Source organism: Mustela erminea, chromosome 5 (assembly GCF_009829155.1).
Source record: "Mustela erminea isolate mMusErm1 chromosome 5, mMusErm1.Pri, whole genome shotgun sequence".
Lineage (NCBI taxonomy): Eukaryota > Metazoa > Chordata > Mammalia > Carnivora > Mustelidae > Mustela > Mustela erminea.
The window spans coordinates 116,380,431-116,396,302 of NC_045618.1; the positions used below are offsets into that span (position 1 = coordinate 116,380,431).

Sequence of the window (15,872 nt, forward strand, 5' to 3'; positions counted from 1 at the left end):
CGGAGTTTGGGCCGTGGAGGTGGAGTTTGGGGGTGTGGGAGGCGGAGTTTGGGTCGTAGAGGTGGAGTTTGGGCCGTGGAGGTGGAGTTTGGGGCGTGGGAGGCGGAGTTTGGGTTCAGCCCCGGAGCGGTGGTGGGGAAGCGCTCCCAAAGCTGCCTAATTGTAAGGCTGTGGGCCTTGAGAGCACCTCGTATCCTACCACCACTTCATTTTCAGTGACAGAATAGAGCCCAGGCTAGTCAATGGCCTTGTCCAGGGTCACAGGCCCATCCACCTGGTGCGAAAGGTAAGAAATGCAAGGCATGTCTAAGCAAGGAGCTGGCTGTTGGACGGGGGCATGCCAAAGGGAGGGGGGCAGTGGTACCGTCCACTCCAGTGCAGAGAAATGTTCTATCACTGATCTTGTTTGGTGTTGCCGGCACGGCGGTCATAAAGATCTTAGTTCCATTATTATCTGTTTAGCTGGCCTGCCGCCAGCGTGTCCCTGTATCACCTGAGCCTGCATGAACTGTGGCCACTGCCCACCTGTGGTCCATCCCTGCAGTCCAACCGAGGAGACTAGTTATTCACGGGGATGGGTCCGGAAGCCCAGGTTCCTTCCACATTTGCTGAGAACACTGCTACCTTAGACCGGCTAAGACTCTGGGGCCAGGGGAAATGCTTGGCCTCTACTTCTTCATTTAATCCCCCAGGGACCCTAAAGTATGTGTGCTGTCATTACCCTGCTTTCATTGATAAGGAACCTGGGACTTAGAGAGCTGAAGCAGACTGCCCAAGGTCACAGAGTAACACATGGTGGAGGCGGATCCATCCAACCCCATGTTCTTGGCCACCACCCTGTGCGGCCTCCAGCTGTTGTTGACTTCCATGAAACAGCCACAGAGCCTTTCCTGTGCCAGGCCCGGGGGTGGAGTGTGCAAACTGGGAGTGCTAGGCTCTTACTCGTGCTTTCAGCCTTGCCAAGGAAGCCCAGGTATCCCCCACACCACGCCCAATCCTGTTCCTCTGACTGCCCTGAGTTCCCTCTGGTGTTTGGGACAAGCCAGCTCCCTGAGACTTGCTGCCATCCTCACCTGTTCTGGGCCAGGGGGAAGAGCATCTTTTGGTCAGTTCGTCCATCAGAAGGGGTCACCTCCTCCAGAGACCAACCTCCTCCAATGGCCCAAAGTCCATCTGTAGGTTAAGATTGGGTGATGGTACATTTTCACTTCAGTTGGCTGCCCAAATGAATGAAATGCCCTTCAGATTAAAGAGATGGGAGCACCCATCCCAGGGGCAGGGCGACCGTTTTCAATGTGTGCATATTCTGTCTCTGTCCTCCCCCCCAACCCCCCCACCGCTACCTGCTGCACCCCTGAACACATTTTCAGGGCTTGACTCTGTTCTCTTTGTCGGTGAGGCTGCTTCTCCTCTGACCTGGCAGGGCCTCTCCTCTGGGCCTTTCCTTTTCTAGGCCTGTTGTCTGTCCTCAGATCTGAAGGGAGGCCTGAGCAATGGTTCTCTGCGTTCCCCTCTTCTCTCGGGGGCTCTTGAAGCCCCTAGACGAGTACGCCTCGGGAGTCGGCACTGGCCTAGGGGCAGCTCAGTGCTGGATATGACAGAGGGCCCACGGTGGCAGGGCAGAGCCAGCCCAGCACATGGTGCTTGGAACCGTCCTCCGGGGACCACTTGGCCCATCCTGCGAAAAAGTGCAAAGTCCACAAGTGGGAAAAATAACCTCTTCACACAGTTGGCTTGAAACCATAGGTGCTAAAACCCTGTGTGGCCAAGTAAACAAAAAGGGCCTGCTTGGCAGTGTTCCATTAGTCATTCCTGAAGACGGTGGGTTCCAGCTGCTTGTCCTTCCCTGGAGACCACACCTCGCGCCCTTCAAGACCCGGAAAGTCACTGCCTTCCGACCTGGTCCTACCTGTCCCTCCTCCTGCCTCTGCCGTGTCTCTGCAGCTGGATTCTGCACCCCGAGCCTGCAGCCCGCAGTGTAGGTGACTGCCACCCTCACTCGCTGACTCAGGGAACCCAGAGGCAGGGGCTGCCTGAGTTCTTCCGCCTCTGGAATTTCAAGTTGTGATTTCGGAAAGGTTGTTTTTAACACACGGTTTGTTGTTTTGGGTTATCGGGCAGCATTGCATTCATTTTTGATAAGAGGCAAGGTGGGCGTGTGGTATTGGAAGAGGTTTCAGGCGAATTGTGGGCAATACAACACTAGTGTTTTCCTTAATGTTCTTGGCCTGCTGGACGATTCCGTTCACAGCGAAACATAAATAAGCTCCTCTCGCTTTCCAGGCGGGTCACCTTTTACGTTTTTTTCCCCCCTAAGAAAATCCAGTGGTTGATAGTCTGAGGGTGGAGTGTAGCATTTTCCAGGATGAGTCAAGGGGATAGGTATTCTTATCCTGGTCTCTGCAGTCTCAGCTCCCCCCATTGGGCATTTACTCCACGGTGTGGGGCCCCATGTATGAAATGCCAGGCTAGAGCAGAATTCTGCCGCTGGAGATGGCACATAGCAGGGATTCAAGCAATAGAGGGGTTCTTGGGCTCAACACTCTTTCTGTATCCTTTAAATAGAGACTCCACGGTTGTGCTATGAATAAGGAGCTGGGGGCCAGGGGTGGGGGTGGGGAGGATAAGGAAGAGAGCCATCGAGTCCTTGCTCTCGGGAACCTCCAGTCCAGACAAGTCATGGTCCCCAGTCTCCTCAAGGGGAGCAGATCCTCAGTCCTAGACTCAGGAGAGGGAGACTTCACTAAGATTGCAGCCCTCAGGGAAAGCTTCAGGGATGGAGGAAGGCCTGACGTGAGGATGGGTTAAGACCTCAGGGCTAGTTCTTTCGTCTTACTATGTCTCCCAGAACTTCCGTGACCTCTCCAGAGGCGGACTCGGTGCCAACCCATGCCCAGTACCAGACCATGTGATAACGTGCGTCCACCAAGGCCCCTGACCTCCACTGCATCCTATGAGCCCTAATCTCATGGGTCACTCAGGATCCGTGTTAGGTCCGATGCTCTGGGGACACCCTCCTCTCTTGGCCCAGTGTCCTCCATTCCGTCATCTTCCCACTTCCTTTCCTCTTATGGAAGCAGTTCTGGGTCAGGATGGCCTGGGCAGCTGCCCTTCGTTACCAACCGTGCCTCCACTAGGAGGAGAGCCTCTGGTTCTTTCTCCAGGAATATTGCCGCAGTCATCAAGACACCTTCCCAGTGCACATTTCTATGGCCCGTGACTCTTCTTGGTTCTTCTGAGTATGGTTTTCTCTAAGACTGGGTTTTTTTTCTTGCTCTCATTTTTCATATGGACCTTGTGACGGTTCATTTGGTGTGTGAACTTGGCTAGGGTACAGTGCCCAGTTTCTAGACCGATAGACTGTTTCTGCACTAGTCTAGACGTTGCTGCAAAGGTTGTTTTTTGTTTTTTGTTTTTTTTTTTAGAAAAGATTAACATTTGTAATCAGTTGACTTTAAGTAAAGCAGATGACCCTCCACAGCGTGGGAAGGCGTCGTCCGATCCATTGAAAGTTTTCAAAGCAAAATCTGAGATTTCCTGAAGAAGGAATTCTGCCTCCAGCCTGCAGCATAGAAATCCTGCCTGAGTTTCCAGCCTGCTGGCCTGACCTATTGATTTTGGACTCAGGATTGCAGGATCACTCCTACTTGAATTTCTAGCCTGCTGGCCTACCCGGCAAACTTCCCACTTGCCAGTCCCATGATCATGTGAGCCAATTCCTTAAAATAAATACCTCTCTCTCTATGTATATATATATATATAGATTGATAGATAATATATTCATATACATATTATCTCTCTATATAACTCCATATATATGTGAACTTGGCTAGGCTATAGTGCCTATATACACACACACACACACACATATGCATATATGAATATATATGAATTTATATAGAAAGATAATATATATATGAATATATATATATATAGAGAGAGAGAGGGGTCTAGATACAGACAGATCTAGATATCTGGGTATAGATGTAGATGTAGGTCTTTTTTTTTTTTTCTTTTTAAAGATTTTATTTATTTATTTGACAGAGAGAAATCACAAGTAGACGGAGAGGCAGGCAGAGAGAGAGGAAGGGAAGCAGGCTCCCTGCTGAGCAGAGAGCCCCATGCGGAACTCGATCCCAGGACCCTGAGATCATGACCTGAGCCGAAGGCAGCGGCTTAACCCACTGAGCCACCCAGGCGCCCGTAGATGTAGGTCTTTAATTGGTTCTCTTACTCTGAAGAACCCGGCCCTGACTATCTGCCTTCTTCCCCGCTGCCTCCATCGTTATGAGGCTCCCCTGTTCTTTCTCCAAAGAGTTCACGACGTGACTGGCTCTCGGATACCTGCAGGCCTGGGTTACGCAGTGTCTCAGCTTTTCTCTCTGCTCCTTTCTTTACCAGTTCCTCTTCTGGAAGGCAGCAGCAGCCAGAAAGAAAGACCAGCCCAAGGACCCGAAACTTGAATCCTCTAATGTTTATGTTTGTTGGCCATTTTTTGTTTAAAAAAGAAAAAAAGGAAAGAAGAAAAAAAAGGAGGGAAAAACGATAAAGGAGAAAAAGTTCCCAGGACAGAAGGATAAACTCTGGGCTAAAATCAGGATTGGGGATTAACTGAGGATTTAGGTTGTCCACGCTCTCCTTTGCTCCTAATTACCACAAGTAATTGAGAGGCGCAAAGGCAGGGGCTAGCCACAGCAGACAGAGCTGTTCTCCATGCTTATCCTGTCTTGGCGGGACCCGCGAGAACCCGTGCCCTGGGCCTGCAGACGGGGTTTAGGTTTTGTCTGGTTCAGCCTCGTCTTTCCCTCCCCTGTCCCCCTCCCTGCCCCTCCCGCCCCGCTTCAGGCCTGCTTTGCCCTGGTGCTGGAGTAAGTGACAGCTAAGAAGGCCGTGTTTTCTGGGGGCCAGGGCTGGGCCGTGGCCTCATTTCTTCCATGGGACAGTATTCTGTCGTATTTCTTCTCTCAGGCAGACAGCGGTATGTGGATGGAACTCAAAGCCCCCACTGCAGGGCGAGGAGTGACATGGCTCTCGTCTCTCTTCCGTACCATCCTGGCACTGGATCATGGGGCGGGGGGGTGCGTGAGTATGTGAGAATGTGTCTTCCTGTCTCCGCTCGCCCCCTGGCCGGCCCTGACTGCTCCCCTCTCTGTCAAGCGTTTGCAGATGGGCCTGGCCCTTCTCACCATCAGGCCAAACCTTCTGACGTTGTCATACTTCCCTGAAGTTTCTGAAGCAGGGACAGAATGTTATAAAGCAGGGGTGTCCCCATCTGGGCAGCTCCCTCTCTGAACCAGAGGTCAGGAAGAGACCCTTGAAGGAGACCACTTGTCTTGAGTGATTGCAAGGTGATTTCTTGGTACCTGGGAAAATGGATAGTTGTAGATTTTAATATTCCTTTGGGAGGTGTAGATTTTAATATTCCTTTGGGAGGTGACCCAGAAGGACAGAGGGTGACAGCAGCCCTATGGAGGGGGCTGGCTTCTATCTCCTCAGATACAGAATGAGTTTTGCCCCTTGATACATTCTGATTTATATTTGCATGACCTCTGGAGAAGCACTGGAGGAATAATCCATTGATTGAGCTATTATTGATTGATTGACTGAAGGGTGTGAGAACCTACAAAAGTCCTTGTATAAGGAGTAAATTGATCAGTGTGGAGTTGAGCAAGTCAAGGTGTTTCACATGCTACTGCTGTGTAACAATCCACCCCAACTTAAATGGCAGACAACAAAAATAACTTATTCTTTAATTTATCATGTTTCTGTGGATTGGCTGCGTGTTTCCCTGACTGGCTCTGTCTGAACTCATTCCTGGATTCATCCAGCTGGAGGGTCCATGGGATTGGGTGGCCAAGATGGCCAAGGGCACGCCTCTGGCGGTTGGGCTGGCTGCAGACTGAGTGACTCCTGTTTTCTTCTGTGCCTTTCATCTTCCAGTGGGATGGCCTGGCTTCCTTCTGTGCTGTTCTCAGGGCAGCTTCTAAGAAAGTGGAAAGTGCGGTTGCAAGGCCCCTAAAGGCCTAGGCCTGGAAGGGACACGCTGTACCTCCCACCTGCCCTTTCCCTTGGTCCAGGCCAGTCAGCGTCTGGGTGAAGGGGTCTGAGGTGCGATTCACCGGAGCCCCTTTCTAACTATTTGCCACACCAAGGAAAAGAAGAATTGGGAATCGAATGAAGATCAGACTAGCATCTGGCAGTGAGCGATGGTGTTGAAGAGGGGTAGTAGGGAGCAAAGCCTGGGAGCAGACTCCCAGGGGGGCCCCCCCACTCTGCTACTCCCTAGTTGTGTGACCTTGAGGAAACCCTGCAGCCAGCTTGTGTGCCTGGGTCCTTCTCTGCTCCCTGAGGGTAATAATAGCACCTATCTTGAGGCTTGTGGTGAGCTTGAAGTGACTTAATACAAGCCAAGTGCCTAGTTCCAAGCTTGGCCCCCTAGAAACCCTGAAACAGGTGTGAGCTCTTCGTCTTCGTTTTGTGTCCTCTGATGGCAGGTGAGTGACAAATGTGGCTTTAGGTTTTCAGTTCCACAGCAAAGAGGCAAAAATACTTGGGTACAAGAAGTGTGGTATGTTCAGGCTGAGAAAAACCATTGGTTCAAAAGAAGCTGTGCCGTGTTAATGGGCAAATGCGTGCGTTTACACACTTGGCTTGGAATATGGCAGATATGGGGAGTCTGCAGAGTGACTGACCCAAGAGAACATCACGCTAAAGATAAATTCATTTTTCTCCCAGAGCAAATTATTAGAGGCAGCAACCTGTGTCTAAAATTTAGCAAGACAGGCTCAACTGTCAGAAGCTCTTGACTGGGGTCCCAGCTCTCTCCTCTGGCTGAGTGCACTTGGGAAAATTCATGAATCCCCCCAAAGCTCAGCTCAGTCTACAAAATAGACATAGTCCTAGTGCCCCCCTCAGATGGACAAAGAGAATAAGCAAGCAAAGCCCTTCGTCTATTACCGGGCACGTACTACTCAATGAATATTTGCTTTGACTGTTATTCATATAAAGATGGTCTTAAGGGAGATCTCTTTTGGAAGATAAATTTTCTGGGTACTCTTCACAAATGGTTAGTGGTTATTATTATAAATTTCTCCTGTCTCTTTCTTAGAGGGGCATCTGGAATTTTCAGGGCCTGTCCTAAAGTAGCAAGCGAATGTGCCAACAGGCCATCACCCGTAGACATAGCCTTCTCTCTAATTCCATGCCAGGCCCATGTTTCCAAATTAGCAAGAGGTGTCCCTTGTGAGGTTTTTATTCTCCATTGAACTCCATGCAGCTTCTGTGGAGGCTGGCAGCACACTGTTCAGGGCAGCCTTCAAGGACTTCCAGAAGTCTGTCGACAGCCCCCAAACCATGGGATGCCGCCTCCTCTTAAATGACTTCTCTCCTCATTTCTGCAGTTTCGGGATCCCCAACAGTGTGAAGTCAGGTGATCGTTCCCCCTGCCCCTGGGAAAGTTTCCCCCCGCCCCCACTCTCTTTGCCTCTCGCTTTTGGGCTGATTTATGGCTTTAGAATGTTGGCCCAGAGGATCTTAATTTAAAGCCTCTGTCGGGGTTGTTGCATGAACATGGTGCCAGTAAAAAGCTGTTTTCCTTTGGTTTTGCTCCTCCGTCGCCTTTCTCAAGGCATGAAATATGAGGTCGGGAAGTAAGGTAACCAAACTGGGATTGTGGGAGCTCTTGAAAAACTCTTGCATCATCCAAGCCAGGGGCCCAAGGCAGGATTCTAGGCCTTTAAGCCAACTTCATGTCTCCGGTAAACCCATCAATTTCTGTCTCTTACTCATCAATTTCTGTCTCTTATTTGAGCTGCCTCTAGAGTCTCTTCCGCTGGTAGTTCTAATTAGGTTCAGAATCCCTCCTCTGGAGTCTGTCTGCTCTTACAGACTCCTGTTCCTCTAGCCATAGGAGTTCTGTTTAGTTGTGCTGTATTTACTTTATAAGAACAGTAGTATTTTTTTTTTTTCATTTTCCAAATTCAAAGTTGTATTTTGATTGTGAATGTGTTTTGCTCACCTGCCTCCTCCCCCTGAGATGTCTTTAGGGCACTAAGCAGACATTCCCTCCCCCACCCCCGCAACAACGGAGAATCAAGGGACTGTCGCTTTTCCACGTTTTTTCTGGGAGAAGAATCTTTTGCCCATTGTGTGACTTTTCCTGGAGACCGCGTGGGACTGCTTCGCGGCTCCGCGTGCACCTACTTTGTTGAAACACCTGCGCTGCTCGTCCGTGGGTCACTGATGGAGCTGCGGTTCAAAGGTTGGGCTCCTGTTGAGTTCAGTGGCTGTGACTTGGACCGTTTGGGCTCTTCAATGAGTTCCGTGAACCTCCAGGCTGCTGATACCGGCTTCCTGACTCGAAGAACATATTTTTATTAACACACTGTTAACAGTCCATGGGATGCCCAAGACTATTCCTGTCATCTTCAAGAGGAAAGCTGTGGCCATCACGTTCGTGAAAGAAATAAAGATATAATAAAGAAATAGACAAAAGAGAGTAATAGTTCAGGTTTATGATGTGACCCCTTTTACTATTAAAAAAAAAAAGTGGATGTGGGCATATGTATTTTTTCATGTCATAGGTGCAAGACAGAAGGTCTAGGGCAGGCAGTGTTTAATTTCCATAGGATTCTGGGGTTTTCACATTTTTTTTTATACCAAGAAAAGAAACTCAATGCTATTTATTTTTTAATAACAGCAAGACAAATGAAAACATAAGAACCACCCAACAGGAAAGGGACATCAGGCAGGTCATAGACTGGTGGGTGGGGTTTTCAGGCCAGGGACCCGGCTCGGGGCGCCGCACACAGCCTGGGCCTGGCTCGGGGAATCCAGGTTTGGCTGTACAGACGTGTTCATGGGCTGCCCGCAGCCGCTGAGCACAGACACTTCCTGTGGGCGTCTTTCTCTCCCACTGGATAGAGCAGCACCGCGTCTTGGCCTCGGGCCTGTCGAGCCTACTTTGCCCAGCCCTATTGGAGCCTGGGAAGGAGTGGGCTTGGGCTGTGTTTCTGCTCCTGTTGGGCGCTGAGCGTCGCTCCCCCAAGGCTGGCGGCCGTGGCTCAGTCCTGCTGGGTCTGGGCTTGGGAGAGTGTCCGCACACACAGGCATTCCTGTGTCCGCTCCTCAGCTCTCAGGGGTTAGGCTTCTGCACCTCTGCCTCTCCCAGAGCCGGGAGAGGAGCCTCAGCGGGAACCACTCTGAAAACAGTCAGGAATTCCACCCCCAGGGCAAACTGCTGTTCAGATAAGGAGCGGCCTTGCAGCCCCCAGCTGGCTGTGGCCCTGCTGGAAGGAACTTCTCCAACTACGTGTGAATGCTAACGAACCCTGGCAGTGGAGAGGCTTTGGGGAGGTTCTGGGCCTCCAAACCCCCACTCCATCCCCACCCCCACTGTGGGGGCCGGTGCAAGGCCCGTGCAGGAGCCACAGCTCTCTGCCGGGTGATTCCCCAGCCATCTGTTGCTTGGGGCCAGGCTGGATCCTTGCTGGGAAAGCGGTGGTGATATGCTGCAAGAGTGCGAGTCACCACAGACTGCCTCTTCTCTTGCAGAGAGAGTCCATTCATGTGACCAGGAGAGGCAGAGTGCCCTGGAAGAGGCCAGGCAGAATCCCCGGGAGGGCATTGTCATCCCCGAGTGCGCCCCCGGGGGGCTCTACAAGCCTGTGCAATGCCACCAGTCCACTGGCTACTGCTGGTGTGTGTTGGTGGACACGGGGCGCCCACTGCCCGGGACCTCCACGCGGTAAGCCCTCCCCACCCCACATACCCGGAGCCTGTCCAGTCCCTGAGATGGACCCCGGGGGGAGGAGCAGAAGCTTGCTGTTAGGCTAGCTTCGCATTTCCCTGCTTGCCTGGCCCGGTGGGAATCAAGGCACTAGGAGAATGTTTCTGCACTGTATCCTGGGTTCTGGTCACAGTTCTATTCCTTCTAGCTGAGTGACCTTGGAGAAGCAGGTTGGAACCTCAGTGCACTGGTGAGGAGGTTAAGGCCCTGCCTGAGTCCCTAGGTTCTGTAGATCCCAAAAGTCCTGCATGCAGACACAAGGTGACATCGCTCTGCTTGAGTGACAACTGGGGACATGCCCCAACATGTCTCTGTGGGAACATTGCTACCGGGATTGGGCAGCTGCTGGACAGCGCAGGAGATAATCCTCAGCCTGCCCTGGGAATTCTAAGCTCAGTGGCAACAGGATGGTTGTGCTCCAGCAGGCTCATGAGGTTCCTGGCCCCTCCTCACCCCTCCCCCCACTCCCGTGTCTCTCTTCCCAGCTACGTGATGCCCAGTTGTGAGAGCGATGCCAGGGCCAAGAGTGCGGAGGTGGACGATCCCTTCAAGGACAGGGAGCTGCCAGGTGGGAGACAAGGCTGCCCCTTGCTGATGCCCTCCTCTCTTCCTATTCCTGCACCTCCCATCATGCCCAAGCAACTCCTTCCTCTGCTCTGGCTCTGTCTCCCCTTTTGTAGGATGGCGTGGGGGGTGGGGGGTGGGGCAAAGCCTCCCAGGAGCCTTGGGACCTGCATCCAGGCTGGGATTCGTCCCTAAGGATGCCGGTGCCCTTGAGCAATTTGTTCCTCCTCCTTGCTCTTAGCTTTTATCTTCATAATGTAGCCATTGGGTTAAAATCGTATTCTTGCGATCCTGCAATTCTTTGTCCATCCGGGGGTGATTGGGACAGTGTTCCAGGGGCTGAGAGGAGAGCTTTCAGGGAGGGGCTGTCCTGAGGGGCATGGGCAGTGTCCGTGGCCAGCCCAGTACTGTGCTTTCACAACCATCCTGGTGGTACAGCACTGTCACTGGGATGTGACACAAGATGCGCAGGCAGGGGGCCCAGAGCCTCCAGCTGGCTGCTGTGAGGGGTTTTTCATATTTACAGTGTGCTCTGCCAGCGGGTGACAGAAAGGTCACTAAATATTGGTGGCTTGGAACAAGGTAGTCTTTAGCAAGCACAGACTCGGACCTGCGCTGAGGGGAGCTGGGCCCCCTCCCCACTGCCCGTCAGGACTCCACCCTGAGAACTGAAAGCAAAATCTCCTGAAAGTCCTGTTGTGAAAACCAGCCTGTCCCAAGAGATTGGAGTCGTAGAGGCCAGAGTACCCGCTTCGGGTCCCCCCACTCAACAGCGTGAACTGAAATTCCGCCATGTGCCGGGCATGAGGGTGAGATCAAGGGCTCTGAACAGCACGAGGCTCCCACAGCTGAGGACACAGATACAAATAAATGAATACAAGCTGGTATAAAGAGCCGTGGCAGGTGCTCTGAAGGGGAAGAGCCGTGAGCCGTGAGACGTGAAGGGAGACTGTGGTTCCGGGTCCGGGGCTTCTCTGAGAAGGTGGCGCTTCACCAGAGACCGGGTGGGTTGCCGGAGGGAAGACAGAGCTGTCACCGCAGAGAGGAGGGTTGTGGGGATGATCGTAGGGCCCAGTGGGGGCCAGCAGTCATGAATATACAGGGACGCCCACCTATCTGGTTGTTCACACCAGCAAAGCTAATGCATGGGGGAGAGACTGGGGTTTTGCCGAAACCAAGCAATGGAACAAACAAGAAACAAAGGAAGGGAGGTTTTATCATCATCTGAGCTGGATGAGACAGAAGTGAAGAAAGGAGATGGTTCTTGGACAGATAAACTGGTAGGGCTATTTGAGTCACCTCCGACCACTGGGGGACATCTTCGTCCCTTGTGCCCCCTCAGCACCTGCTCGTTCTCAGGAGAGCAGTGTTTGTGACGCTCTAGCGTGCACCTGGTCAGACTCTCCCCAAGCTAGCTGGCGTTCCCAGCAGACTCTGAACTTGGGCGGATAGGGACCCTGTGTACCTAATCCCTAACATTTGACATAGCGCCTCAGTTGATACTCAGCAAAAATTTGTGGAACGGAAGAAAAGTGAAAGCATGATTTTCCATTTGTTCTGCGGGTCCCTTGTGGGCGGTGGGTAGAGGAACTGTGGGGGTTTATGAGACTCATCTGAGCCATAAATAGTTCCCAGAGTGGATTTGGCTGGGCAAGGAGGACCTGGGGAGGTTTGGGAAATGGTGGCAGTTGAAGAAACTGTTTGCTTGATTACTTACCTGGCAGCTGCCTTTAAATCTCACTTTATCTTTCAGGCTGTCCAGAAGGGAAGAAGATGGAATTCATCACCAGCCTCCTGGATGCTCTCACCACTGACATGGTGCAGGCCATTAACTCAGCAGCGCCTACTGGAGGTGGGAGGTGAGAATGTGAGCAGGACTCAGGCCTAGCGGGGGAGGTGTGTCCCTGACTTTTCAGAAGCGGGGAGGGGCTAGGCAGGGCAGGGGCCTGTCCCACCTTCTGCCAAAGATCTTCTGATCCTCTCTCCTCCCGGTTCTTGGGGACTTGCCTGCTTCTGCCTTTTAGTTACCTGATGACAGGCAAGCTCAGGGCATCTGGAGACTTCCAGCACCTTAGTCTCAGGAGTGGATGCATTGGGGTGAGAATCCTCAGTCGCAGGAAGGAGGAGGGGGTATGTAACGGGAGCAGAAAGGAAGGACAGAGCACTTAGTGAGTTTCTTCTCTTCCAAGAAGGCAGGCATCATTTTGACTTCCTGAAAATCCCAAGGGCTCCAGCTGGGAGGTTGGACATTGCCATACCCAAATCCATCCTAGTTCAAGGGACGATATGTAGGGGAAGGCAGTTCTAAATGAGGCTGAAATGCACACATGCACCATGACCAGCATCCCAGCACTCACTCATTAGCCCATTAGGCCAGTGGTTGGAGTACACATCCATCCATCCATCCATCCATCTATCCATCCATCCATCCACCCACCCATCCATCCATCCTTCCATCCACCCACCCATCCACCCACCCATCTATCCATTCAGCACCTGGTGAATGTACACAGCATGCCAGGCACTGGTCTAAGGCCTGGGAATGCAGGATGTGAGGCATGTTCCTGTCTTTAAAGTTTGCAGCTTGGTGGGCACCCTAGGCTGTAGATAGATATTTGCAAATTGCATCCTAAGTATGAGAAATGAGGTGGAAGAACAGGGAAGGATTTGCCAACTCAGTCTGGAAGAATCAGAAAGGCTTCCTGGAGGAGGTGATAGCTGGACAAGTAGGACTGAGCCAGCAAAAGAAGGAGAGTCATCCCAGGAAAAAGGAAAGAATACTGGGGCTCCAAGAAAGAGAGTATCCGTAGTCCAGGAGGCCTGGGCCAGGGAGGACAGGGTGAGGAGGAGAGGAGAGTGCGACAGGTGAGACAGAAGGGACAGTCGGGAGCTAGGAAGCCAGAGAGGAGGCACAACAGGGGGTGAATGTGGAGGGGGTTCAGCAGTGGAAGAAGTAGCCAGGCTCGGCAGGGTTGGGCAGCCTGCCTCTGGGCTCCGAGGCTCACCGAGGGGGAGCAGGGCGAGTCCCTCCACCTCTGCCCAGAGGCAGAGCTGTCGTCAGCAAGGCAAGGAGTGCCCGCATGGTGACAGGCTCAGGCCCGTAAAAGGCCCTGGCATGGCTGCCTGGCCAGCGAGCCACAGAACCACAGGGCATGTGTCCGGCGCAGGGAAACAGGGCTGTCAGTGATGCTGCCACCTGAGGCAGGTGTGGGCGGCTGTCCAGGAAGCCCAAGGTTAGATCATGTCCAAACGAATGCAGAGCTTGCCACCTCCCGGGTGCCGCTTGGAAGCTACCAGTCCAGCGCACGCCCTCTCAGCAGCCCCACGGGCCTGTGAGCTCTCGGGTTGGTTTCTGGTTTAACACACCCTGTGGATGGGATCAGCCTCCCCAGGAGGCCCAGCCCTATGTCTGAGACGATAGAGAGGGCCTGACAGGCTGGCGGAGGGGGCTGCTTGGGGGCAGCTGCAGGCGCTCGACCACTGAGCAGCTATGGTGGAGAGAACCGTAGCCAGACTTCCGAGAAGGGTCGGTGGGAGAAGATGGTGAAAACTTACTTAGCAGTCCATGCTGTGGTAATTTATGCTTGGAATACCTGTTGTTTCAGGCAAAAATGGGGATGAGATACTTGTGTTTATTAGAAGAGAGTGGAAAAAGTATCCAGGAGGGGGCATGGGCTTCAGAAGTCCAGGTCTGGGCGCTTTGCCCCCACAGCCCCCTGGAGCTGGCGGCCCTGACCAGCCACTTGGGGAGCCTGAGGAGGCAAGATTTCAAGTGTGTCCCACTTGCTTCTTGGGAGCCCGCCCCTTGAGCATGGTCTGGCCTGGGCCCCAGACGGACTAAGGGCATTAGGGAAGTACCAGAACTGAACGGGTCCTGGGCCAGTGGGTAAGGGACCCACAAGGGACTGAGGGCACAGGCAGGGGCCCCTGGCTAGCGGACATCAGGACTTGATGCCTTGCCCTCAAATTGCAGGCCAAAGGGATCTTTGCAGAAAATAAAAACTAAGAAGTGTATGATGTTTTTAATCACAGTTTTTAATATCCATGTGTCTTTAGGGAAGAGATTTTCTTTTTTCTTTTGAAAAAAAAAAAACCCTCTCTTTAAGGTGTAATACAGATATAGACTTGGGAAAAGATTAAAAAAACATTCTTTCCTAAACACGTTTTCCATTTTAAGCTCCTAATATGCCAGATCGTATTTGGTTTTGATGGGAATGAAAGGTTTGAATCACACGGGGAATTGTGTTACTTAGAGGCTGTATTCATAATCATAATACAGGCGAGGGGAACCAAGAAATAGACTAGAAATCTAGGCGGGGGCCAGGGGACGCAGGATGAAGGAGAGAGAAGCACTTGTACAGGAGGCCACTTCCTGGATTTCAAGTCGTCCAAGGTCTCTCACTATATTTCAGGCGAGTTCTAGCTCTGACCTGAGCTGGCCCTGCAGGAGGGTCTCACTGGCCATGTCCTCCCTCCCTTCATTGTGCTCCAGCCGCTGTCTTTCTCAGTACCTCCAATAGACCTTGAATCTGAACCCTCCAGGTTCCTGCCTGCCCCCTGGGCCGCCATGCCAGCTACTGCTACAGCCTGGAATATCAGGCCCCTTCTTTCTGTGACCAGCCCCGACTATCCATTTTAATGTCACCTTCTCAACAACTAGCCAGTCTAAAGGGGCTGTCGGTCACCTTCTGTCTCCACACCTCTGTTTAATTTCTCAGCGGAGCACGTACACTAGCTGATATTTTGCTGGTTTATTTATTGTCTGTTTCACCCCTACTGAATGAAAATCTAAGTTCTATAGAGAAGGAACATGGGCTACGTTCTTCCCTGCTGTGTTCCTAGCACTCGGAATAGTCCTTGACACATAGTAGATGCCCAATAAAATATCTGTTGAACGAATAAGCAGCTGAAGGTACCTTTTTATCCTACACATCAGAGGGTTCTCCACCTGCTGCAAGACTCATCATGAGGCCAACGGTAGCCATCATTCACCATGGCCCTTCTTTGTCACCAGGGCCCTAATGCACCCTGCGCAGGCCCCAGAGACTTGGGGCACTGTGTGGATGGACCCTAGATAGGCACCCTTGTATGAAGAAAGCGCCAAGGCACAGGGCAGCTGAAGGTTGGGCGGCACATCTGGAAGAGGACTATGGAAGAGAAGTTGGGAATCCAGGCTGCCTGGGTTCTGGTCTTGGCCCTGAATATGGGCAACATTGGGACTGTAGGCATAGGAGGCTGAAGTCAAGGAAGACACATCCGATCCCTCCTCCCTCCTCTCAGGGTCTGGTAATTAAGGCTGGACATTTGCTGGGGCCAGCGGGAAGAGGGGACAGAGAAGTCCCATCTTCTCCCTGACCTACCACCTGTTGGGTCTAGAGATTCAGGCTTTGTACAGACTATTATGTCGCCTCTGCCCTTCCCTGGTATAAGCTCTGTGTGGAGTTCTGTGGGCAAACAGGGACAGAGGCAAAGTCCCTGGCCTGGAGGAGCTTCGGTCTGGTTGAAAGAAGAGGTATACAAT

At 52.2% G+C, this 15,872-nt stretch overlaps 1 protein-coding gene across 3 annotated transcripts in view; it reads left to right on the top strand.

The window, feature by feature from the left end:
* Positions 1-15,872, top strand: part of SMOC1 (SPARC related modular calcium binding 1) — a 149,296-nt gene that overhangs the window by 120,175 nt on the left and 13,249 nt on the right. For all 3 annotated transcript variants that reach the window (XM_032344612.1, XM_032344613.1, XM_032344615.1), the window contains exons 8-10: positions 9,553-9,745; positions 10,273-10,355; positions 12,105-12,210. In XM_032344612.1, coding sequence (XP_032200503.1) covers positions 9,553-9,745; positions 10,273-10,355; positions 12,105-12,210 — 382 coding nt within the window. The remainder of the gene's footprint in view (positions 1-9,552; positions 9,746-10,272; positions 10,356-12,104; positions 12,211-15,872) is intronic.